This window comes from Netta rufina (assembly GCF_964035555.1).
Source record: "Netta rufina genome assembly, chromosome: 13".
Classification (NCBI taxonomy): Eukaryota; Metazoa; Chordata; class Aves; order Anseriformes; family Anatidae; genus Netta; species Netta rufina.
This window is the reverse complement of record NC_140136.1, coordinates 4790972-4815051: the sequence shown is the minus strand read 5'-3', so window position 1 is coordinate 4815051 and position 24080 is coordinate 4790972. Positions and strand designations below refer to the sequence as shown.

Here is a 24080-nt window from a genome sequence, read left to right as displayed (position 1 = left end):
GGCTGTGTGTTTGTTTCAGAGGTCAGTATGAGGTAAGAGCCACTCGAAGTGACAACAGCAGTGCAGGTTGTGAAATCTCTTATCGCTGCTTATAGTTTACGCTTTGAGGGGGTCTTTGTGGTGTGGTGTTTGATATACATGGATTTATGGGAGTGTGAAATGAAAGGTAGGCTTCACTTTCAAGTTACACCTGCGTTTCTCAGTATAAACTTGTTGGGTGAAGGGAAGGAAGAGATGGCTGGTGTTATAATTGCCTGTAACTAGCATGAGCCAGTGTGGTGTACAGTCCTGTGTCATTTATTGCAGCTTACCCACTTAGGTATTTTCTATTTCTGCAGCCTGATCCTTCTCTGCTGGTACTAACGTGGATTGCTGGGCTTACACCTTCTTTTTCAGATGCTGGCATTTTGGGATGGATATCCAGATACACTGCTAGGGATCTAAGTGACGCTCTGGGTTTGTCAGAGGATGTGAGCCACCATTAGGCTGTAGTTCATTTGTTGTTCTGTCATTAATTTATTTTAAAAGTTTACGCTTAAATTTAGAGGCCTTGTCCATCTAGATATGCAGATCTTAGGAGATGGTTTCATGGTTTGGGAGAGTGACTGAACCATGGAGGTTGAGATGTTAGATGCGCTCTATCTTGAAGATAATCACATTAGGAAAAACAAGTTCAAGAAAGATGTTTGTGTTCTAGGAAAAGTTCAAGTTGACCTTTGAAGCCCTGTTTTACCAAGACAAATTGTTTAATGACAAGGAATAAGGAGCATCAGGTGGAAAGTTTGGTTTGGAATTCTTTGTAAAGAATAAAAAATTCCTAGATGAATTAATTTGATAAACATCCTTGCTAGTGTCTCCCTCCTTTCCACATTAGTTTCATAGAAACCCAATGGTACGCGGGCCCAAGATCTAACCAGCATTCAGCTCCTCACACCCTGTTAGCAGCTGAGTTGCTTGTTCATTGTGCATTATTAACTGTGACGAGGTGCTCATTTTACACTTAGTTTTAATCTTGTGGTGTTCTTAAATGCATGAACAGAAACCCTCAGTTATTTTCCTTGGATCTTGCTGGCTCTGATAAACACATTTCAAGAGCAGCCGTGAAATGTTTTTCTTCACTCTTCATTCTGTAAGTCAGGACTGTCCAGAAGTGGGAAGAGCTGTTTATTTGTCTGGTCCACAGGCAGAGCAAAACCACTTCCTCAGTTTTCTAATAAGTATCTTATCTTGAGACTGCACATATTTCTATTTCAGTGCTGTCTCACTGCTCTTATGCAGGCGGTATGAAAAGGGCTTGACAAAAAGGGAGCTGGCTTGAGATGTGTGCTCGTGTGTCACTACCGTTTGGCTATGAGTGCCTGTGTTCTGTAGAAAGCAGCACATTGAAAGTGCTGCAAGAGATTATATTAAATGACAAGAGATCTGCTTGCAGTTGTCCAGGAGAAGGCTCAAAAAAAAAATTAATTATTGGGCTGCATTTTCTCTTTACTTTCTGGAGGGTGCCAAATATACTTTCTTTAAATATTCCTTCATATGAGTGTCAGTGGCTGTACTGGGGTGCTAGTTGACTATCTAAGATCTAACTCATTCTTTTTAGGTGGGTAAGCTAGAAGTTGTATTGTTCTTTTGTCTCTGAATGGTTGGCATGGCAATTGGAAATTTCTTAGTGTAAATTCCATTTATGAAAACATATCTTCTGTAACCCAAAGGGACTACGCATACAAACTTTGCCCGTGGTTAGTCAGTGATAATCAAATGATAAAAATGATGAAATGACAAGTTACTTTTCTTCTTTTTTTGGTCCTTCTCTGCTGTTGTGTATTAGTCAGTAATACAATGAGTCGTTTAGTTGTGGATTGCAGGCTGGTGCAATTTTCATTTCTTGCCCTATAAAAATTTATAACTACATATGTACGGATTATATACATGTATGTGCTTTGAGTTTTTAGTTTTGTTGTTTCAGGCTCTGCTGGAACTCAAGTGCAGTTGTACTGACTGACTTACTGTTTTTTCCTTTTAGTGGATCTGATGGAAATAAAAGAAATTCGCCCAGGAAAGAATTCAAAGGACTTTGAGCGTTGCAAAGCAAGGCACAGAGAAGAACACTGCTTTACTGTTTTTTATGGTACCCAGTTTGTCCTCAACACCTTAAGTTTAGCAGGTAAACCTTTTTCTTCTTCGTTTCCTCTTTAAACCTAGCAATTGAACAATCGAATACACTGATGAAATAGTAATGTAAAGAATACTGTGATTTTTTTGCCCTTGGCAGTTCAGGAGTGCACCAAATGTACAAAACCCGAGACCTTTTACTCAGCCAGCCCTTAATGTCTTTGAACTGCTCCATTTGTAACATTTTGCTGTCAAAGAGTGTATTGTGTGAGACTTTTTCCTTACATTGTCCAAACAGAACAGTTGTATAACTTGTGGATGTAATACATGAGTCACTTGCTGCAGTCTGTCCTGCACTGTACAGGTCAACAGCTCTGTGTTTTAAGAAGATGAATGCTTGTTGCTCATTAGAAGGCAACAGCTATTTAAGCACTAATTAATATCATGTCTCTTAGTATGTGTTTATCAATATATCACTTCCTAGGCACTGTAACACTAGCATTACTTTTTATTTATTTATTTAATGTAGGAATTATGTACTCCTAGGGAGCTAGCAAATGTTTCATGTATATGTGGGAATTAATTGTCTATAGATCACAGAACTGGAAGCCTGGTTTTACAGTCCAATACACAGGTAATTAAAGACCGTTTGTCACTAATCCAGTGTAATAGATTTTTAACTTCAGATCAAGTTTTACCATTGCTGGATGAGGTCTGAAAATTTTGAATAAGTGCAGCTGTGCCAGGTATTTCAGATTGATTTCCTCCAACACCCCCCACCCTGCCTCCATGGCAGTTCTCAAAACCAGATTTCTGCCAGTACTTTGAAAACACTCAGTATGTTGAGGTATATTGTCATAATGCTGAACTGAGAACAGCACGACTGATATAACTTTCAATTAAGGGGGAAATCCTTTTCCTTGTTAAAGCACTCTGTTTTTTTTTTTTTAAACAATATAAAATGGTCCCTACTTAGAAGGGAATGGTGGCTGTCATAAAGGCCAGAATTGTCTTGGGAGAAGAATTGGTTTGGCATTGGTAGTGGATGTTCTTTCTGAAATTGTAGCTAATTGAAAAACATTTCCATGGGGAGCTGAGGCTGGGTTCTAGTTTTATCCTTGGAGGATAAAGCATTGTTTGAAAATACATTTAAATAAAACGTAATCTTCATATTTTGAGAAACTGTTTTACTTTGAAGTTAGTTAAAGATTTTGCACAAATTAGAGCTCCTGTGTGAAAGTATTTTTTTTAAGAGCTGTTATAATTGAAGAATGCCTTCATGAAGTTTCAGAACCAGCTTGATAAAGATAATGGACTTTGTCCAACTGAATGCTGTAAAGACAGCATCTCATTCAAGGCCCTCAGAATGGTTTAATTGGCATTTCTCAGGGAAGGCTGTATCCAGAACACAGTCCATGATCATGCTTCTGTAGGGTTGAAATGTTACACATGTGATCATGTTAACTGATGTAGAGGACTCTTCTGTTTTGGGAAATGGAAAGGCAAACTAGCTATAAACGTAAACCAGCTTGTGAGGTTGGAAGGCATATGCACCTGAGTTACAGTGTTAAGCTGCGTAGACCTTTTTAAAATTTACCTTGTATTAGGATGTGTTATCTTAGAGGTCTTTTCCAACTTAAATGATTCTATGATTCTCTATATAAGCTACATTAATTTCATACTTTGCTTCCTTTCTGTTCCTCTTGCCTAGGCGTAGTCTGGGACAATCTGTGTTTAGAGGCGTGATTATGAAAAGAGGAGGTAGTTGTGTTCATCAGAAGCTAGCGCTTTACAACTTTCTTGTAGGTTGCTTGGAATATCACAAGCTAGGTTTATGCTATGACACACTGAATTCACTTTTCTGTGTGCTTCAAGTTGCTCGTGATCTAGGTCCCTGGGGAGAAAACGAAGTTTGATTATGTTACGGTAAGAACTCAGCAACAGTTTCATAATCTTTCTGGTGAGATGCTGAAATTTACCTAATCTGGGAAGCAGATGTTCTGTCAGAGTTTCCATGACTGGTCCTCTCACCCTCAAATTTACACTGTGCTACTAGTTCTAGAATTAACAACATGGACTTATGCAATGAGATCTATCAAGGAGAAAGGTTAACCAGCATCTCTGTGTACTAGCGTTTATCTAGAGACATCACAAGTTATGTCCTACTTTTATATGTTTCTCACAGCATATTATTTTTTTTCAGCTGATTCTAAAGATGATGCTGATAAATGGTTGTGTGGCTTGAATATCTTGTATCAAGAAGTCATGAGTGCTCCCACACCTGCAATCATGGAGAGGTACGTAGGAATATTTTCACTTTGTGAGACTTGACATCTCTTTGGAATGTAAAGTGGAAAATGCCAAAGAAATTATTGAAGTGCAACAAGTGCTACCTGCCAGTTACTACTAGCCAGTTTGTGTGTGATACAGAAAGCTCCTACGGAAACTCTCCATGTCTATTTGGCTATCTACATGTTCTGGAACTGCACTTCTCATACACTGCTGTGAACTTGCAGTTTGCCTTCTTCTATGTACCACAGAAAAACAACATCTCTGAATGCAATATCAAGGTCATCTGATCTGTGTTGAGTTCTTGGAAAATTCAAATGTCTTATGCAGTCACAAAAGGCTTGATCTGGTAGATGTCCATGTTTCAGCTTCTGTGTCCCCATGATTCCCATGTGCACATTTACAGTTTCGCCTGTTGACAGCATTGCACCATATGGTAATGTGATCAGCTCACCTGGGAGAGCCAGGATAAAAATGAACATTTTAAACAGTTACTTTTTAGCAGACAGCAATATGATGGTGAAAATGCACCCTTAATGCTTCTGAAGATGTTGTGCTCGAAACTGCTAATGTTCAGAATGCCAATTTTGTTGACAAGCTTTTAACACTGTCTCTGTACTTGATTGCTTTTCATCACTGCTGACTTTTGTGTTGGGGGTGAGTCACTGCTATTACCTGTTTTAAGGATACAAAGGATATATTCCCTGTCCTTGAAGTCTACCTGACTTTTTCAACTTTGATATTGACATTGATGTTGTCTTTACCTACTTGTAATTTCAGCTGGGGAGAAAGTATTCTTCACTTCCTTCTGCCTTTATATACATGTATTGTGTGGTATTGCAGAGAGCTGTTATACAAAGTGCTACTAGGTTTCAGGCTATGTTTGTGCAGTGGACAAAGTGATTTCTGTAGAGAAATGAAGATAAGCTTAATACTGGCGCGCTGTGATCATCCTTTAGATCAAAACTGCATGTATATATTTACTATGAATACTGCTAATAGTATTTTGCTCTGTACCTAAAACTGACATGCGTTTTAATCAGGATTTTCTTAAAAATTCCCTAAGCCCCCCTCCCTTCCCCCTCTTTTTTAATTTTTATGCATATAAGATCTTTCAGTCACCAGCCTCAGCTGACGTAGATCATTGACGTGGCGGAGTAACTCTAGATTAGCTGAAGTCTTGGCCCACTGTATCAATTTACATTTTTACTGTTTCTGGTTGTTTATTCCTTTGTGCTGTGCACACCCTTCCCTTTCCTGTGTTGTTTATGTGGCCTTAAAATGCAATATTAAGCAGCAGAATAGTATGTATTTACAACTAGGGTTATAAAACTGATTGAATACTTAGATGTTATGCTGGAAATATGTTTGCTTTACTTAGTGACGTATGTTCTGATTTTTAAATACTTCTGTTGAATTTTGTCTCTGGATTTTGATATTTAATTGATCTTTTTTAATAATTCTCAAATTCTTTTCTCTCATTTTTTTCTCCTTTTCCTCAAGCTGGCTGAGAAAGCAGATCTATTCTGTTGATCAGACTAGAAGAAATAGGTAAGAGGCTCGCTTTTTATGTTCAGTTTGTTTTTAGTGAACTTTCATTGCAGACTGTAACACGGAATGAGGAGAAATAACTACTAATTTGCCTGAGATATAAAATATGAGACCTCTGAAAATGGTATTTGCTCTTGCTTTAACAACATGTGTTTTGCCTTTTGCTAAATGTAGCATGTTCATAACATTCACTTATATTCATTATGTAATATGAGGAAACAAGTGATGAGAAATAAATGCTCTGCTGTTAGTGTAGATTTACTCTGCCAGTATAAAGAAAGGTGGTTGCCTTCTCCCAGTCTTAGTGCAGAGATTCAGGTTTGTTAGGCTGCTTGCTTTGCAGCGGCATTTGCCCTTCAATTCTTCCTGGGGGCAAGTTGGACCCCAGCAGAGTGGTTTGTATAACCTGCTGTCAGCTTTCCTGTGCAGATTCGCCACAAGTTCTTCACTCATTGCTGAAGCATGTTTGCATTGGAGCAACCGTGGCCTGATGTAGACAGACCAGAACCAGCTTTTAAAAGCTTGTTTGGGCACTCGTAACAATGGAGCCGTGTAAGCAGATTTCAATGTGTGCTGCTAAAGGTCCGGGGTCAGTGTTCAGATGGTTAGCCTTACCTGGTTTCGATCCTGATGGGGTTTAACCATGACTAATATTTGTGGTATTTAGTTTGAAACTAGTCACGGCACCAACACCGGATATATCCAGAGACAGGGTTGTCCCAGCAATAACATGAATACTTTCCTGCAGGGGTCAGAGCTGCGATGAGAACAGAACAGAATATTTAGGGGAAGAAGAGATAAGAGATGCCTGAGTGTATTAGGGGACAGGAGGAAGACTATTGATACAACAGGGTAATGTGTGAAAGAGTTACTTTAACAGTGGGAAACAAATATACTCTTGAGCATAGCTGTAGAAGGAAGCCTAGTTAGTTGTTTAGAGTAAGGGCAAAAATCTCTGGTTGCGGGTTGTGTGGGGTGTTTTTTTTTTTTTTTTGCCTTTTTTCTTTTTTGAGGGCTTGCTGCATTGAATACAATTTCGTGCAATTGGCTTGGCTATCTGGGTTTGTGTTTTTGCCCTATATTTGAATAGGCCAAAGCCAAAGAATTACCTCTGAGCTGATGCTTCTCGTGTCTAAAAAGGCAAACAAACAAAAAACAACAAAAAAACAACCACATATGGGTTGTAGGCTCTCATGTGCTGCGTTGCTTTGTATGTTTGGATTTCAGTAGCTTGTTTCAGCTTCATGTGTGAAGTAGATTTTGTAGCTCTTGCATAACAAAGGAGACTTTCTAAATGAATTCATCTGCACACCTCTGGTTAGAGTTGCCAGAAAACGTGCAAAACTGTGAAGAATGTTACCCTCCTTTTCCCCACATATATTACTTTATCATGATTTTGTTCTTTGTAGTGTTCTGTTTTTGTTTTTTTTTTTTTTTTTCTAAGGTGTAATTCAGTGTGGAAAAGAACGTGTGTTTCCTCTCATTTAGGCCTTTTCCTGAAAGCAAAATGAAGCACAACGTTTCACTGTGCGAATAAGACTGTTACGGCAGGAAATAACACCCTTCTGCAGACAGCCTGCGCTGTTGTGTGGCTTGCTTCAGTGTGAGCAGTGTTTCCAAAGATGGCCAGAACGATGAAAAGCCAAATATCGTCCTTTACAACAAAGAGGTGTTGGCTTACACCTGCTGACGTGTTTTGTAAAACTAGCCATACTATGAAGGCGTCTGGGGGAGAGGACCATGAAGCAAAAGCAAATGTTAAAGGCACAGAAGCTGGAGCTGGTGATATGTCTGCCGAAGAGGTTCCCTGGGGTGTTTAAGGGTTGTTTCATTGGTACAAAGCAGTCTGCTTAGGATCTCGGGGTTTTGTGCTGTGGAGAATGCAGTGATTTGTTCCTTTGGTAGATGATCCAGGCTTTTAGAAAACTTCAGGAAAGGAATTTGAAGTGGACTTTGTTTTTGTTTAGGTTTTGTTTAGTGCTGCAGTTTCTAGGGAGGGTAATTGTAAAGGTTGGGCTTCCAGGCAAGTCCTGCTTCACAGGTTGAATTTTTGCCAGGGGTAATGAAGTCCCAGCTCTTTGTTTTGGCTTGTGTTTGTCTTGCCAGAGGAAATTGCTTGTTTTTGGTGTTTGGGATATGAGCAGAGTGCTCCTTCTTCCTCCTAAAAGGAGTGCTTTTTTTTCCAGAGGTCTGGCGACAGGGTGGAAAGCCAGGAATTTCCTGAACTCTAATCTGGCTTTGGCGTGGATTTTGGCTAAGTTCCTTCTTGCTTTTCCTCTTTCCCTCTTTACACAATGGAGATGAGAATCTCTCACAGGGCAGGTGCTTGTATGGATGCTGTAGAACAGAAGTGTTACTTTTGTCGAGGTGCTAATTGCTTTTGTTGCTTTCGGGTGACTCTGTTCTGATCCTGTTTATTTGCACAGAGTTAATGGCTTATGAATTGCACTGGAGGTCAAGGCAGAGCACCTTAATGCAGTGCCAACAGTACCCAAGAAAACAAGGCAAATGTCTTGTGGGCATTGGCCATAGCACCCACAGATATTGTGCCTATGTTCTCTTGTCTTTTCCGTGCTTTTCTTTGCAGCTGTGGGTTTTTATTCCCCTCACCTTCCAGTCTAGGACTTGTCCCTGTGCCCCTCACATGTCCCTCTTTAATGCCGTGTCTTTCTCATTGAGGCCTCACAGTAGTACCTACTCAGTGTTTGAGACTCAGTCCTAGCACGAGACCTAATTTCTGTTCTTTGCTATCTAAAGATAAGTAGAAGAGCAGGCCACTGAAAAGTTGCTGCAGGGGATGACCAAATTTTTCTACCAGCTTGGTGCCACTCAATGGGGGAAGTCTCACTCTGCCCTTTTCTTCCACCATCTTTACGTGCTTCTATTCAGGCACTCAAGACTCTTTCCTTATTCTGGGTATGACGCTAATTTGGACACAAGGTGAGCTAAACAAGCTCATGAAGCTGGTGGAAGAGTTGAAGACTAGTTCTCCTTTTTGCCTTATTTTTTTTGCTGGTCTAGAAAGTTGAATCAGGTTAGTAGAAGGTTTGAGTGTCCACGCTGTGGCCTATGGAAGCAATGGGACCATAACAACAGGAGCAAACAGAGAGGTTGCTTCTTGTAACAGCAGTGAGCTGTTGGATTGCCTCACCTATACCAACTGCACATTTAAAGCATTTAGGCAGCCGGCTCCTATAGAAATCAACCCTCATTTTGTTCATGCAAGAATTATCATAGCATGGCCCTACCTCCCATTTACTCTTGGAGGATAAGTACATGATGTATTGTGATCTGCTCTGAAGTTGTACTGAAGGAAGCCATAGCTACAGAAGTGAAGGCTGATGAGAGAAACGTCTGAGATTGAAAGAATGGGAAGATGTGAAGGAAATTGAGTTTTTCAGATGGAGCTATTTACAGTTTTGTTTCTAATATAGTCTTCCATCAACAAAAAAATATCTGACGTATACACTGGACATGATTCGAGTGGTGTGGCCAGTGTTGCAGCAATAAGTGTAGCTTTGTATCTATGTATTGCGTTCTGTGATTCTGTGAAATACTTGATGTATTTATATACATCACTGTATTGTTTAAAAGCTTAATGCCCCAAATAGTTGACATGCCTGTTTCTCCCCACTAACTAGAAAATGTGTCTAGCTTGCTTACATGTAGGTGTTAAGTTTATAGGAGTTAGTAATTATGAGAGATGAGTCCTATCCAAAATGTTTCAGTAGTAACAGTTTTTTGTTGATTAAAAAAAAATCCATATCTATAGATATTTAGTATTATCTATAGTAGCTGGCTTATTACAACAAAGTTGTGTGTTTTTTTTTTTTCTCTATCTTTTCTTTTTTTCCAGTATTAGTCTTAGAGAGCTGAAAACTGTCCTTCCCCAAGTAAATTTCAAAGTGAGCAGCATGAAGTTCTTGAAGGATAAATTTGCGGTAATTACCTGATAAATTCTATCTGTTTTGTGTTATCTGATAGGTGTTGATATTTCTGTTCAGGTTACTACATGTATTTTTGTTTGCTACCATGTACAGTTAAATAAATTATACTGATTTTCTAAGTTTGATTTTGCCAGTATGTAAGACTTTAAGAAAATACAGACATAAATGTTCCTACTTTTCATTGTAGGATTGCCTAAAGTTAGCACTGGGCTTGGAGCTCTGGTGCTGATACTGTCTGTACAAGTGCACAGGAAACTGTTGGATATTGAAGATAAAATTCATATATAAGAATTCTTTTGCAATATGATCAAAGTAATAATTTATTTCTTCCAATTTATGGTAATACTATTAGCTTCTGAAGGTCCTTTCCATTCCTACAGGAATTTTAAATATCCCCACCTTTTCCTGCTTTGTAATTCGCCACCCTTAAAGCATACATTTTTGCTTCTGTTGCTCCAGCAACAGAAATGCCAAAGATGTGGGCTTAGGAGTACTGTGTCACGAACCAAGAGCCTATTTACTTGTTTGTGTTCTTAAACAAAAAAAAATAGAAAAAGGAAATAATCCTCAAACATAGAACAAATGAAGTCAGAGTAGAACTGAACATGTGAGAGGGTGGCTGCTAGAAGTAACTTCTATGCTGTGCAAATGCATTTCAGGGAATTCTAAATTCACTATGTGCTACTTTCTATTGTAGGAAATAGGTGCTCACAAAGAAGAACTTAGTTTTGAACAATTTCATTTGTTCTACAAGAAAATCATGTTTGAACAACAGAGATCGGTAAGCTTTTTTTATAATTAGTCTTCATAATGTTAAACTGATCAGAATAAAGAGTGAATGCTGTTTTTTTATTAGCATTTTTGTCTTTCCTCATTCTTGTAACAGAAAGGCTATAGTACTGTGCTTGATGTCAAGTTAACAGTCACCATCAACAATTGGCTGAAGAGGATGAAAAAGTCATTCACGTTGTTTCTTGTATATTGGTAGCAAAAATATGCACAGATATAATGGGGTTTCTAGGAAGAATTTTTCTTGTGAGTTTGTTTAGTATCTAGAATGTCTTTACATTTGGTTTGGTTGATCTGTTTGCTGGTAGAAGCAATATTTTTTCATACTTGTATTAATCTTGCATTACAAGGAACATTCTGTAAACTACTGGGGTATATCCTGAACATCAAGTAACAGCTATTGTTCTTGTGTCTCATGCTCAGAGATGACAAGCGCTGAGTCCAGAGCATGATGTGCTTCAGACAGTGCTCATGAAAAATAAATGCAGTGGATTAACTGCCTGACTACTGTTTCCTTGTATTAATTGCAAAGATTCATGAAGTTGGAACCTGCATGCGTTTAGTGACTCTGAAAATTAGGAACTGTTTGTAACTGTGTGAAAACAGATGCTTTGAAATTACTTGCATACATATCTTTATTGATGACATGCATATTGTTAACTTAACTTGCAGTTGTTGAAATGGAAACTTTGATAGTGAAAGCCAATGTTGATTCTTTTGGCAGTAGTGCTTTCTTGTGCTGCTTAAAAGTGATGCTGAAATTGTTGTGAAGTAATTATTAATCTCCATGTACTGATAAGGTTTTATTTTTGATTATGAAAGTCTAGAAATTTATCTTAAGCAGAAGGTTGAAGAGTAAAACACAAAATAAAGAGGTTATCTGACTTCCTTAAACTCATGTTATCGCCACTTGTGGATCATTTCAAAGAAACTCCTCAATTTGCTCAACAACTGCTATGGGGCAGTTGATAAGTTTCCTGTGATCTGTAACTAGGCTGCTCCAAGCTGGGAGCAATTTAGAGTTTACATTCAAATGCATAAATATGATGGAAGATACATAATTCCGATGTTTGTGAGCTATCAAACAATAAAACCTCCACAGAAAACTCAGTCTTATCAATGGCAAGCATTTTGCCTGAGAATTATGTGCCTTTACATTGGAAGGCTTGACATGCAATCACCACCCTTGGCAGTTTTTTTCCTACTGTGTTTAATTCAAAATGTATCTTGACAACTTGCATGCAGCTTTTCTAGAGTGGAAGTGCATGTTTTTTCCTTGTCCAAACCAGTAGTCGTCATGAGATGGAAAATTGCATGTTCTTTTATTTCTTTTTTTTAATCTTGTCTGCCACCCCTTTTTTTCTTTTTAAAGATTCTCGATGAATTCAAAAAGGATTCCTCTGTGTTCATTCTTGGGTAAGGCTCTTGTATTATTTTTCCAAATAGTACACATATGGTAGCAGTGCTGCAGGACTTTCTAATTACATCACTGGCTCTTGTTCTTATGCTTTAGTAAGTGAAAAGAAATTATAGATCTTATTGCATTCAGAAAGCTGAAGTTATCATGGGAATAAGTTCTGGATGTTGTTTGAATGTTTTTTACCATCTGACTAGAAGAAAAATGGCATGGACTCAAACAACCAAATTGACATGTTTAGATTTTACCAAGTGCGGAACAGAACTAGTGAAGGACAATTTGATGGAAAAACTTGAAACTGGAGTGGTGTGGTGCACAGGCTTTGCCTGGACTCGAGCGGAACACTGTAGAAACACAGTTTCTACAAATTTCACTTGGTGGACTTTGAAAATTTAGTAAAATGTGTACAGAATGAAAAGGGAGGTCTCAGGTGCTGCTGCTACTATTTTGACCACAAATTAAACCAGTTTATCGTAGCTTTGAATATCACCACAGATGAAGGAAGTTGTTTTAAAAGTTTGTTCTAAGTATACCATGCATTTCCCTAGCCCTTGGTCACGCTGTGTAAATTAAACTGGTGAGACTGCTTTAAACCACAGATTTCTCAAGGATGTGCAAGGTTATAAATGCCTTATTGGTACCAGATGATGCAACATTTGTGTCCTACAAAACGGAAAGCAGCTGTGCTGCTTTTTTGTTGTTGTGGCTGCATTTTTGCATCTTTCTTCAAGAAGTTTTACTCAGGCAATCTACTGTGGTAGATAATACATGGAAGGGAATCATCTGTGGATGTGTGGCTTGGTGATAATTCAAAAGAACAGTCTCTCCATGTTCCTCAAATAAACTTAAGAGAAGACCTGTGAAGTGAATGCTGTTCATTTGCTACAGATCAATGAACAGAGATTTGGTATTTTTCCCAATGAATCATTATCAAAATTATATCAGGACTCTAGGAGGTTTTATTTAAAGGCTCAAATTACAGTGATTAGGTAATACAATATTACAAGCCTCATCTCAATTCCACTGAAGTTATAAAAAGTTTCTTCCTGGCGGCAGCACATTTATACTGTAAATGCAAGATACAAAATCCTGACATTTTCTTCTATGACATCTGATGACACTTTCTCTGTTGTTTCTTTAGATTCACTTTTCCTTTCTCTCTTTATTTTTTTAAAGAAATACTGACCGCCCAGATGCTTCAGCAGTTCATCTCCATGACTTTCAGAGATTCCTGCTACATGAGCAGCAGGTGGGAATGTTACAGAAATTTTGAGCTCTTTTTGCTGTCTCATAATATTATGTGCTCCTTAAAAAAATATATATAGAAAAAGATATGACACAGAATGTGATTGATGTCAGCTATGATACTAGGTTACTAGGTCTTGGAAAGATTTCTTCTTATTTGCCGCTGTTGAAGTTCACAAAAACTATTATTTTTCATCCATATAAAAGTCTCTGAAGGTGCACCAGAAGAAGAGAGGCAGGAAAAAGTAAATAATGTTTCAGCAGGTCTTCGTTTTGTCATGTAGATAAACAGACAAGGTTGGAAATAAACCCTGCATGATAGCCTGGCCTAGTTACAGCTGTCACCATAGATACAGCTAGGGGTAATACCTTGGCCATGGCCCCATTTTATCAGCTTGTATGTAAAAAGCTGAGCTGACTGCCTGCATTCGAGTCAAAGGTAATTTTCTTCTTGAATGGGCCAGTCTGATGTTCCATACCAGCAAGCAGATAAGGGTGGAAGCGGGTACTGGAACTGTCTTCATGGCCTTCTGTTATCTTATTTAGCACAGACACTGTGGAAGAAAAATCATAATTTGATATATAGGCCAATCTTTAAGGCTATACTTTCACAAAGGATATAATGGAGTGGGTCTAAGACTGCTGTTGGAATTTGTCCACATTGCAGTTCTTTGCCTCCTATGCCTTTTAGCTAGTGTTATATTTGTTAGGTACTGATGAACTGCAGGTTTGCAAATATGAATGAAAAGTGAGATCTATGCTTCCTGTATAAGATTGCTAATTTCTTTTTCTCCTTATTTCACTGTGTTAAAAGTACATTCAGATTGCACTTAGATGTGTGAACAGAATATAGTTAAGGCATATATTTCAAGGAGGCCAGCTTTTTCCTGTGTGCGTGCATGCATATATGTACATACATAGTGTGTGGATCTCGTGGGCCTTCAATCTATATAAAGGTACTCAGCTATTTTTTCCCTCTTCAACATCGTAGAGGAAACTCTTAAGATGTGAGTACAAAGAAATATACTGTCAGTAAGCTATCTGAAATGGAAGCTTTAATCACAGCTGTAGGGTTCTGTTCTTTGTCAGATTTTATATAGCATATCACCACATCTAAATTTGTTTTCTACTTTGTTATCTGAAGGAGTCTTGGGCACAAGATCTGAGTAAAGTCCGAGAACGAATGACCAAATTTATAGATGACACTATGAGAGAAACTGCTGAACCCTTCCTCTTTGTTGATGAGGTAAACTGATGATGCTTTGTAATGGTTTCTCATGGATTTTTTCTTTTGCTGCTAGTTCCTAGTTTGTTTATTGGTTGACAGATCCTTTGGGATATTCCTGCTACATTGTTGTGTTTCTTATGTTCTTGTATGATTAAAACATTTAAATTCGGTCTCTCTCTTTGCATTTTAGTTCCTCACTTACCTTTTTGCAAAAGAAAACAGTATTTGGGATGAGAAATATGATTCAATAGATGTGCAGGACATGAATAATCCTTTGTCCCATTACTGGATTTCTTCCTCTCATAACACGTAAGTTATCAGAAGTCCCATTATCTATCTCTGTTCAAACAGACCTGGCACATGTTAGGAGAAAGTAAAACATTTTAAATTATAATATCCAGAAATATACTGTCTGGATATGTGAAGTCTTCCTGAAGTGTGATGTAAATGTGGCAAAAACAGCATGTGGGTTTCCTTTCTCCCCTTCTCTTAATCTTACGTAGACTTTGAGACTTAATAAGCTCTGCTGCAAAAAAAAAAAAAAAAACAAAAACCCAAAACAAACAAACAAAAAAAAACACACCCTCAAACTCCGAGTTATGTTAGAAAAATTAGTCTCAACTTCAAACTGTTCTAGCCTCTATGTTTTCAGAAATCAAAGTTACTGAAGGAGCTTCTCTTTTATCCAAGCACCAGCAGCGTTTGCTAAGCCTATTTCAACATCAGTTGTACCTGAACGTAAGAATGCTGTAAGGATCCAGCTTGTCCTGTGGGAAGATCCCATGCTGCTAGTGTGATCTAAGGGGCAGTGGGTTTGTTGTGTTGGGAAAGGACGTAGTGGTGGTATGCACTATTGATAGATATGTTGACAGTTTACAATGTCAAAAAGCAGAAAAGGTTTGTTACTGAGCAGGAAAAGAATATGGGGACTTTAAATTAGCATACCTGCTGATCAGGGCTTGGCTATTCATTGTCTTTGTCTGGAAGACAATCTGGAAGTGTTCTATGCTTAGTAACTTAGCTGCTTATTTCCATAGTTTGTGCCTAAGGCATCCAGCCCTTTTCGTTGATAATAAATGGTGTGCAAGCTCTTTAGCTAAAGTTAAATCCTATGTGGTGTTGAGTTGAACTTTCTTCAAATGAATGGGAATTTTTCTCATCTGGCATTGTAATAAAAAGAAAGAGCATGTAAAGAGAGTAAGGAGAGGTGAACAAATTAAATACTGCAGGGAATGAAATGAAGTGGATATGGATATAGCTGCTAGATAACTTGAAGTATAGGGTGTGGTATCACTCCAAATACTCATCCCTCCACTGTGATTATGTCTCAACGTGATCAGCTATGCATATGTGCAGAGCTTATGTTTTTTTCTACAGGAACCTGTCAGAGTTGATTGAAAATTAACCTTCTATAATTTTGTCTATTCAAAAATCTGATAGTATCTGGTTCTGCAGAGCCCAGTTCTTCCATAGCAAGTTTGGAAAAAAACCCAACCAGTCAACATACAGCCTTCATAACAGGAGAAAACATTTTGCCCAGTGAGTGAGTGGGAAATAATTGAAACTGGTTGCCTGTCTTCTCTTACAATTTTCTTTTATCCCTTAGATATCTGACAGGAGACCAGCTTCGAAGTGAATCCTCCACAGAAGCTTACATCAGGTGCCTTAGAATGGGATGCCGATGTATTGAGTGTGAGTAATGAACTTGTGGAGTGGTTTATAACATACTCTTCATATAAGCAGGGTTTCCCCTGTTTACCAAGAAAGAAAAAAGAACCGAAATGAAGAACTAGTTTGTTTCTTTCTTTTTTTTTTTTTTTTTTTATAATTTTAGTTAGTCATATGAAAACCCTGATTCCCTAAATAGTTTTTGTTATGCCTCATTATTGCTCTGTTTGCTTGCTCTGGTCCTTGTTCCCTGGGAGTTCCAAGAAGTTCTGTCTGACTCTCTCACTGTACACAAACAATTCAATCTTTGATCTGCTATATAAAAGCATAAGATTTAAATTTGAATTACTTGTGCAGTGTAGATAGGTGAAAAGCTTATTTGCCTTCGTCATAATACAGACAAGCCTAAGTCTCAGATTTTTGTAATTTGGTGCTATTTGTCATCCTGTTTAACTTGCATGTAAATCAGTTGATGTCTTTGTGTCATTGTTCTCTACTAAGTCTGTATGCTTCTTCAACCCAGTGTCTGTGTTCTTTATTAAAAGGTTTGACTTGAATTTCATGTTGTTGACCACTTTCTTATTAAGCTAGTTCCTGGTTTACATTTGTAACAATTAACAAGAGACTCCATTCAGTTTGGGTGTTTCAAAAGGTGTCTCAGAGTTTCAGGGTTAGAATCAGAAAAATAGATATGCAACCAACTTGTTAGAATGTATTTCTACATGGAAAATTAATGTAAACTTGTAAACAAGTTTTAGCTGCTTGAATTCTTTCCAGATTCCCACATAATAATGCTTTGGGAAAAAATTATACTGTAATTTACTTAAGTTCACTTCAGTAAGAACAATATAATTTCCTCCGTAAGATAGACAAATTCATCTAAGAATATTTTATTAGAAATGAATATATGAATCCATGTATGAAACGCTCTGAAGAACTGAATGTACATTGTATTCCTTTTATTAGAGTTAAGTAACTACTTGGTGTCTTGATTTTTCCACTGCTTGTCTTTCCTAGTGGACTGCTGGGATGGTCCTGATGGGAAACCCATTATTTACCATGGATGGACACGGACAACAAAGATCAAATTTGATGATGTAGTACAAGCAATCAAAGATCATGCCTTTGTTGCATCTGAGTAAGCTTTGATTTATATTTCTTAAGCCTGTTTTTGAATGCTTAGACCTTCCTGAACTTTTTTCCCTGTGATTTAAAGATAAAAGAAACAATGAAATTATGTCATCCTGGTTTTCATTATTGCACAACACGAGTTTTTAATTGATTTGTCTTTGAGAAAAGATGCTGCTACATAACAATTTACTGCTGGGGAAGTTAATACCCTAAAAGGGATTCCTGTCTCCTCACTTGTCTTCTTTTACTGAACTGAAGTGTGAAACGTCAAATCCTGAACAGTATGACTTTTTTTTTTTTTTAAATTAATTAATTTATTAAAAAAAAAAAAAAAAAAAGATCAAAACAAACTACAAGTGACAAGCAATGTATCTATTGGGTTGATAGTCATGTTGTAGGGAGGTCTTAGGAGAGAATCCTGAACTGATAACATGAATTTTAATCTGCCTCTCTGCTTTGCCCTTCCAAACCTTGTGCTGAGATGTCCTTAACATAAAAAGTATTAGCCAACAATTGGGAGCGAGAACACTTAACACTGAAACTGTTCCCAAAACACTAAAGGAATCTTTGTCCTTGCAGATATTCAAAACTTGGCTGAACGTATCTCTGAGCAACCTGATCTAACTTATGAATTGGACCTTCCCAAAGAAGGGATTTGGGCTAGATGGCCTCCACAGGTCCCTTCTGACTTTATCTGTTGTGCATCTATTCCTTTTTTCTTTGTGCTTGCTTCAAATACTTTCTTTGATCTAGGGGTTGACGGAATGTGGTGTTTTCCTTGCCTTGTCAGTTGAATCAAAAAGAAACTGAATGTCTTAATTTTCTTTTGTTTTCTTCAAAGATACCCAGTCATTCTGTCAATTGAAGAGCACTGTAGTGTGGAACAGCAGCGATACATGGCCAGAGTATTCAAGGAGGTGTTCGGGGATCAGCTTTTAACTAAACCAGTTGAAGCCAGTGCAGATCAGCTACCATCACCAACCCAGCTGAAAGAAAAAATCATCATCAAGGTAGGCTTGTGTTGTGTGCTTGTAGATAAAGTATAAAAACAAGAGCTGAAGTTGTCAGCTGGCTTCACAACTTAACTGTTGGTTTCTGTTGAAGAGACAAGAAACCCCATGCTAGAAGTGTGTACTAGTTAAAATTCATAATATTGTATGGAGTTCCATAAAGATACCTATTAAAATACTTGCTGTTGGTTTTCTTTGCAATAAATGTTGCTAATTCAAGTGCCAGATGGAATGTCAGCTCTTTTCTAAAGGTCTTCCAGCTCCTGAAATGTCAGTGCTGCAGATGCTCTTCATAGGCTTCTTACACAATTAGTGACTGGCTAAGAAATATTAGAAGTATGTTCTTGAATAGAAAGTAGGATTAACGATAACTGTTTTTTCAGAGGATGTCTGTCCTTCAAGTAAAACTCAAAGCACTTGCAGACTGCTGACTTAAGCTGTCAGGACTGCTTACTTGGTGAACTGCAAAAATTGATTGGCATTTACTCACTCGGTGTGATTTACATACACAATTTAGTAAACCACTTTGGAAAGACTGCGGTGCTTTTGTTAGAAGGCAGTCACTGTGAGGGTGTCTTACCTGCTGGGCAATACAGATGCTTTACTTGGCACTCTTGTGCATCAGGCAGAAAACTGAAAGAAGACTTGGATTGAAACTGCAGTAGAACTTACTGAAGGGCAAAATTAGGTGGATAATCTGGGGACTGTTCATGATAGTACAATAATTGCTTTTACCTATGGTTCTGTTTTCTGTCTCTTGCGGTAGTACTACCTCACATGGATTGAACTGCTGAACAGAAGAAACAATGATGAATAGATGCATCTAGATGTATATAAGCATACAGTTCTTTATGTAGGACTGGAAATGATAGCACGCCACTGCGAGGTGCAGAAGATCAGGAAGCAGAGAATTCAAATCTCTGCTTATTTTTTTTTCTTTCTTCCTTTCTCTAAACTGTCTATTGTTATGATGTAGAGCATAGAAGGGAAATTGTATAGGCATGTGAATAATAACATGACAGATCTGGTTTAAAAAGAACTACAAACTACTGTGATTTTGCAGAAGAGAACATCCATATCATCCCTTCTTGTCTAAAAGAGCAGTAAAGAATCTTTGTAAATAGATCCATGCCTGCCAGTAAGCTAGTTGTGGTATTTGGCTTTTGTCTGGAAAAAGTTGGCAAACCAAGTTGAGTCCTGCTTTAGGGGCCTGTGGGATTTTTCAGATAGGCCTGTCAGATTGAAATCTTCCTATAGGAGACACAGAATTGAATGTATTTGAAAACTACTAGCTATGAGAGGATTAATCCTATCAGTAACTGCGGTTTAAGTGTTTGATGTTCTTTAGCCCCTTGAGCCACTGCTTTTTGTGAGCACTTCCAATTGCTGAGCCTTGCCCTTCAACATAGCCTGTGTTGTATTGTTTCAGCCTGTAGTTAATTGAAAACTGGTGTGTATGAAAGCACACTGATCACTTACAAATGTTTCTAATGTACTTTTAGAGAAGGAATGGTCTTACAATAATAAAATCATAGAAGTTGCAACAAAAACTATTCTTATCTATTTTGCTCTTTATGCTGTAGCTAGCCTGCTTCCTTTTTTTAGTCTTCATTTAGAATAGTCCAGCTATTGCAATTTCATCTATTCAACCTTTTCTACAAGGATTAGCTTTGTGGGCTATTTTCACTTGCTGTCTGCTCTTCCCTGGCATGCCCTGTCATAAGCTTTTCATTGCTGCATTAGGATGGTCTAAAATGTTGCATCATCATTTTTCATTGTAACTGAGGACATAGTACGATTTAATGCAAAATGCTTCTCAAGGACTCTGGCTTGTATTTCTCTGTCAGCCAAATTATGTGCTGCACAAAAACCCCATGAACTTCAGCAGCAATTAGTTGAGAACTGTCTCACCTCCACTACAAGCACTGGTGTCATCTGTGCGGTAACCTACCTTCTGCTAGACAGATCTGGGCTTAATTGTGTAGCAGTACCCAGGTCTTTCCTGGGTTTGCCTCTTCTGTTGCTACACTTCAGTTGTAGTGTTCTCTCTAAACTAGGACTTAGAAAGCAAGGAGAAGAAGAAAGTAGAACTCACCCCTCTTCTCATACAAGATATCATGTTTGATCATTCTTCTTTTAGGAGAGTGAATTCGCCTTCATTTTAATTCCTCTTCTGTTCTTGATTTTTTTTTGGTATTTTTTTTGGTTCCTTATGGTTCTCCTTATGTCCTGCTGTCTGCAGAAGGTTTATTGTCTTGTCCTTATTTCTTGTTATGCAAGTGTCACTTCAAGCTTTCTGTCCTGTAAGGAATTGTGAGCTCTTATCAGACTAGCTGTTTCTTCATTGCTTGAATGATATCTGTACTATCTTTTTAAATCTTTATCAAGAGATAAAGAGAGAAACATTTTTGAGATAAATTCTACCAAGGTTACATAAAGCTTTGTGGAACAGCTGCTGTTATGGCAATAACAGAAGAAAGCTGGGCAATGAAGGGAAATAACTCCAGTAATACTGAATGCACTGAGACTGTACGATCAATTTTATATATAATCCTCTATGAGTGTATGAATGTGCTGTTTAATTTTTTTTTTCTTTTTAGCACAAAAAACTAGGGCCGAAAGGAGACATTGATGTGAACCCAGAAGATAAGAAAGAAGAAAAAAAGCAACAAGGAGAACTTTACATGTGGGACACAATAGAACAGGTATTGTTTATGCGACATCTGCTAAAGTTTACTACTATGCTGTGTAATATGTACATGAATTTTCTCAATATTTGTGTAATATCCTCAGTTCGTGAAATGTGAGTGAGGAGAAGGCATTTTGTTTAGTGTTACACTTAGTTGGAAATTGTAATTAGCGAGTTTGACTCTGTTTTGTTAATGGTTTTAATCTCTCTCAACTTTTAGAAATGGACTCGGCACTACTGTGCTATTGCTGATGAAAAGCTTTCATTCAGTGATGATATAGAACAGAATGCTGATGAAGATTCATCAAAGGTGATGGCTACTTTTTATCACTTAAGTGTGTTCTTTTTAATCTCTCAGATTATTTCAGTGTTTACAGATGCATATTTTTATGCTGATGTTACAGAAATTGTAGAGGGTCTGTATCAGATAACACATGTACCTGCAAATATTTTTTTTAAAAAGGGGTCTTTGCTGAGGTACTCCATCTAACCCTATTTTAAATAAAATATCTTTTTTCCCTTTGGCTAATGGAGGACATACAAAGGTGAGTACAAGGAGAATTAAATATGATTTTGGTGGTTAAACGCTAATGCTGATGTGCCCACTGACAATTGAAGTTCTTATGTGCCTTTGGCTAAGTATTGCTGTTCTCTGACTAGGCAGTCTGATGAACTAAGGTTTGTTGTGTACTAATACAGTGTACCTTTTACACAGTGTACAGTAGTGCATGCTATTCATTTCACACATGCAAAGTGTTTGTCACAGGTGTGTATTGCTTGTCTGTCATGCTTGGTAAAAAAGAAGCATGAGACTCAGCTATGTTCAGCATGGTTTCTTGTTCTGACTTTTTCTGTTTTCCATGCATACTCTCATTTCTAACACGTATGTGCATAGTTCAGAGAGATCTCTGCACAAACAAAACCTTTTATCTATTCACCTACATAGCAATGTTATTAAAACCATTAACGTGTAAGCAAATGTAACAGAGGTGATTCCAGGAAAAAGTGGAATAGAAACTTCATGATTTTGCAGTAGTGTGCTTTGCTTTGAAAATATAAAATAGCATTTGCACTTCTGTGTTCTTTCACTTTATCAACGTATTTCTCAGTATGTTGATTACATATTTAAATAAGGATTAAGTTGGTCACTGATCCAAAGAAGTGGCTTGAATGACTTGAATGAGTGACTTGAATTGTCAAGTGTGCCCATGAAGGCGATCAGATTGCTTGTGGAAGGAGAATTAGATCTGAGAAGAGCTGAAATCCTGAAACAGAAGCTTGTTATATCAATAGGAAGTACTTTGTATTACAATCATAAAGTTAGAAGTGGACAATAAAAATTCTTATTTTCTGGTCTAGGAGGTAAAGCGTACTGAACTGCACTTAAAAGAGAAGTGGTTCCATGGGAAAATGAAAGAGGGGAGAACAACTGCTGAGAAGCTGCTCCAGGAATATTGTGCTGAAATGGGTGGCAAGGATGGGACGTTCCTAGTTAGGGAAAGTGAGGCTTTCCCTAACGATTGCACCTTGTCATTCTGGTATGGTGATCATCATAAAAACTGTACATGGGTTTTGTTTATCTTACGGCATTGCGTAAAAATATATGCATTTTGTAAATGTGCATGTGTAGCCAAGAGTAAATAGGAATAGGGTGTTTATATTTACTAGAATGGTATTCATGGGATTGAGACACTACCTTCTAAATAGAGCTTCTGTGCACTGAATAGTGCGTTTTTGCAAAGTAGACTTTATTTGAAGTGTTACAGTTGTCAAGAGGGGACTCCCTGTTATGTCTTTTTCCTTTTTCCACTCTGTCAGGATGTATGCTTTGTTATTTCCTCAGTGAGTGGGCCAAAATTTGATTTTTTAGTTTTAGGATAAATTACTGTTTTTCACACTGATCCACGCTTTCCACAACCATTTTCTCGTAAGTTTACCTTTATCAGCAGAGGTCGATCTTTTCAATGAAAGAGTCCCCTGGGGGTGAAATGGATTTTTCCATGATGTGTTGTGTGTTCTTTTTGTTGTTGTTGTCAGAACAAACTTTGAAGGGAGTAAGTGTTTGTCACCTTTTGAGCCATTGTGGGTTGAAAAATAATTTTTTGGGGACTGTAATTATCACTGGTCAGCATTTTTGTTGCTGTTGTTACTTCAGTTATTTTAAGAGATAGTAAAGATTTCTTGCTTACCACATAGTTAACCAGGAATGCTTGAGGAAACACTTAAAAGAATAAAACCCATCAAATACCTTTCTTTTCCTTATCCCCCTCTTCACATCTTCAGGAGGTCAGGTAGAGTCCAGCACTGCCGTATCCGTTCTTCAACTGATGGGGACACTGTGAAATACTACCTGACAGACAACCTCACTTTTGATAGCATCTATGATCTCATTCAACACTACAAAGAGGCCCACTTGAGATGTGCTGAATTTGAACTGCGTCTGACGGATGCTGTGCCTAATCCCAGTCCACACGAAAATAAAGAGTACGTACAGCAGAAGGCAAGCACCAGGGCTGTTATGATACAGAATATTTTTGTTTTTTTTGATGGTCTTGGATTTTTGCATAGAAAATCCCCCAGATTCAGGAGCACACCTGAGTGCTGCTTGTTTGTGGATATCAGAGGTATAAGCTTCCCTGAAGGATGCTGAGTAAGAGCGCTGATTTTGTGAGAACATGGTAAAACAGAGAGCAGTCACCTGGAAAGCAATTTACTAGAAACAGCTAGAACAATCAGTGAGAACTGTGATGCTGTGGAAGTGTGCGATTCCTTCATTCTCTGCTCAGAGTTTTACAGTACCCAGTGGGCTGGGTTAGATATTTAGTAGTTGAGTGTGACCTGTCAACTAAGTGGTCATGGTCTGTGCCATCTGAAAACTTCTATTACTGGGGCAGTGAGCCCAAACTGAGTTACTTTTCCCTGATCCCCACTTCCAACTGACCCCTGTCAGAGTTGGTTAGGCTTACTTGACCCCATGCTGTTTGGGAGTAGTATAGCTTGGTGTTTA

At 37.9% G+C, this 24080-nt stretch overlaps 1 protein-coding gene across 1 annotated transcript in view; it reads left to right on the top strand.

The window, feature by feature from the left end:
* Positions 1-24080, top strand: part of PLCG2 (phospholipase C gamma 2) — a gene marked incomplete at its 5' end in the record, with an annotated part of 57145 nt that overhangs the window by 13182 nt on the left and 19883 nt on the right. The window contains 16 exons of the mRNA XM_084294897.1: positions 2021-2161; positions 4313-4406; positions 5902-5949; positions 9806-9890; positions 10594-10677; positions 12058-12101; positions 13279-13351; positions 14492-14593; positions 14766-14884; positions 16182-16267; positions 17261-17381; positions 18216-18384; positions 20985-21089; positions 21294-21383; positions 22433-22611; positions 23357-23557. Coding sequence (XP_084151023.1) covers positions 2021-2161; positions 4313-4406; positions 5902-5949; positions 9806-9890; positions 10594-10677; positions 12058-12101; positions 13279-13351; positions 14492-14593; positions 14766-14884; positions 16182-16267; positions 17261-17381; positions 18216-18384; positions 20985-21089; positions 21294-21383; positions 22433-22611; positions 23357-23557 — 1741 coding nt within the window. The remainder of the gene's footprint in view (positions 1-2020; positions 2162-4312; positions 4407-5901; positions 5950-9805; positions 9891-10593; positions 10678-12057; positions 12102-13278; positions 13352-14491; positions 14594-14765; positions 14885-16181; positions 16268-17260; positions 17382-18215; positions 18385-20984; positions 21090-21293; positions 21384-22432; positions 22612-23356; positions 23558-24080) is intronic.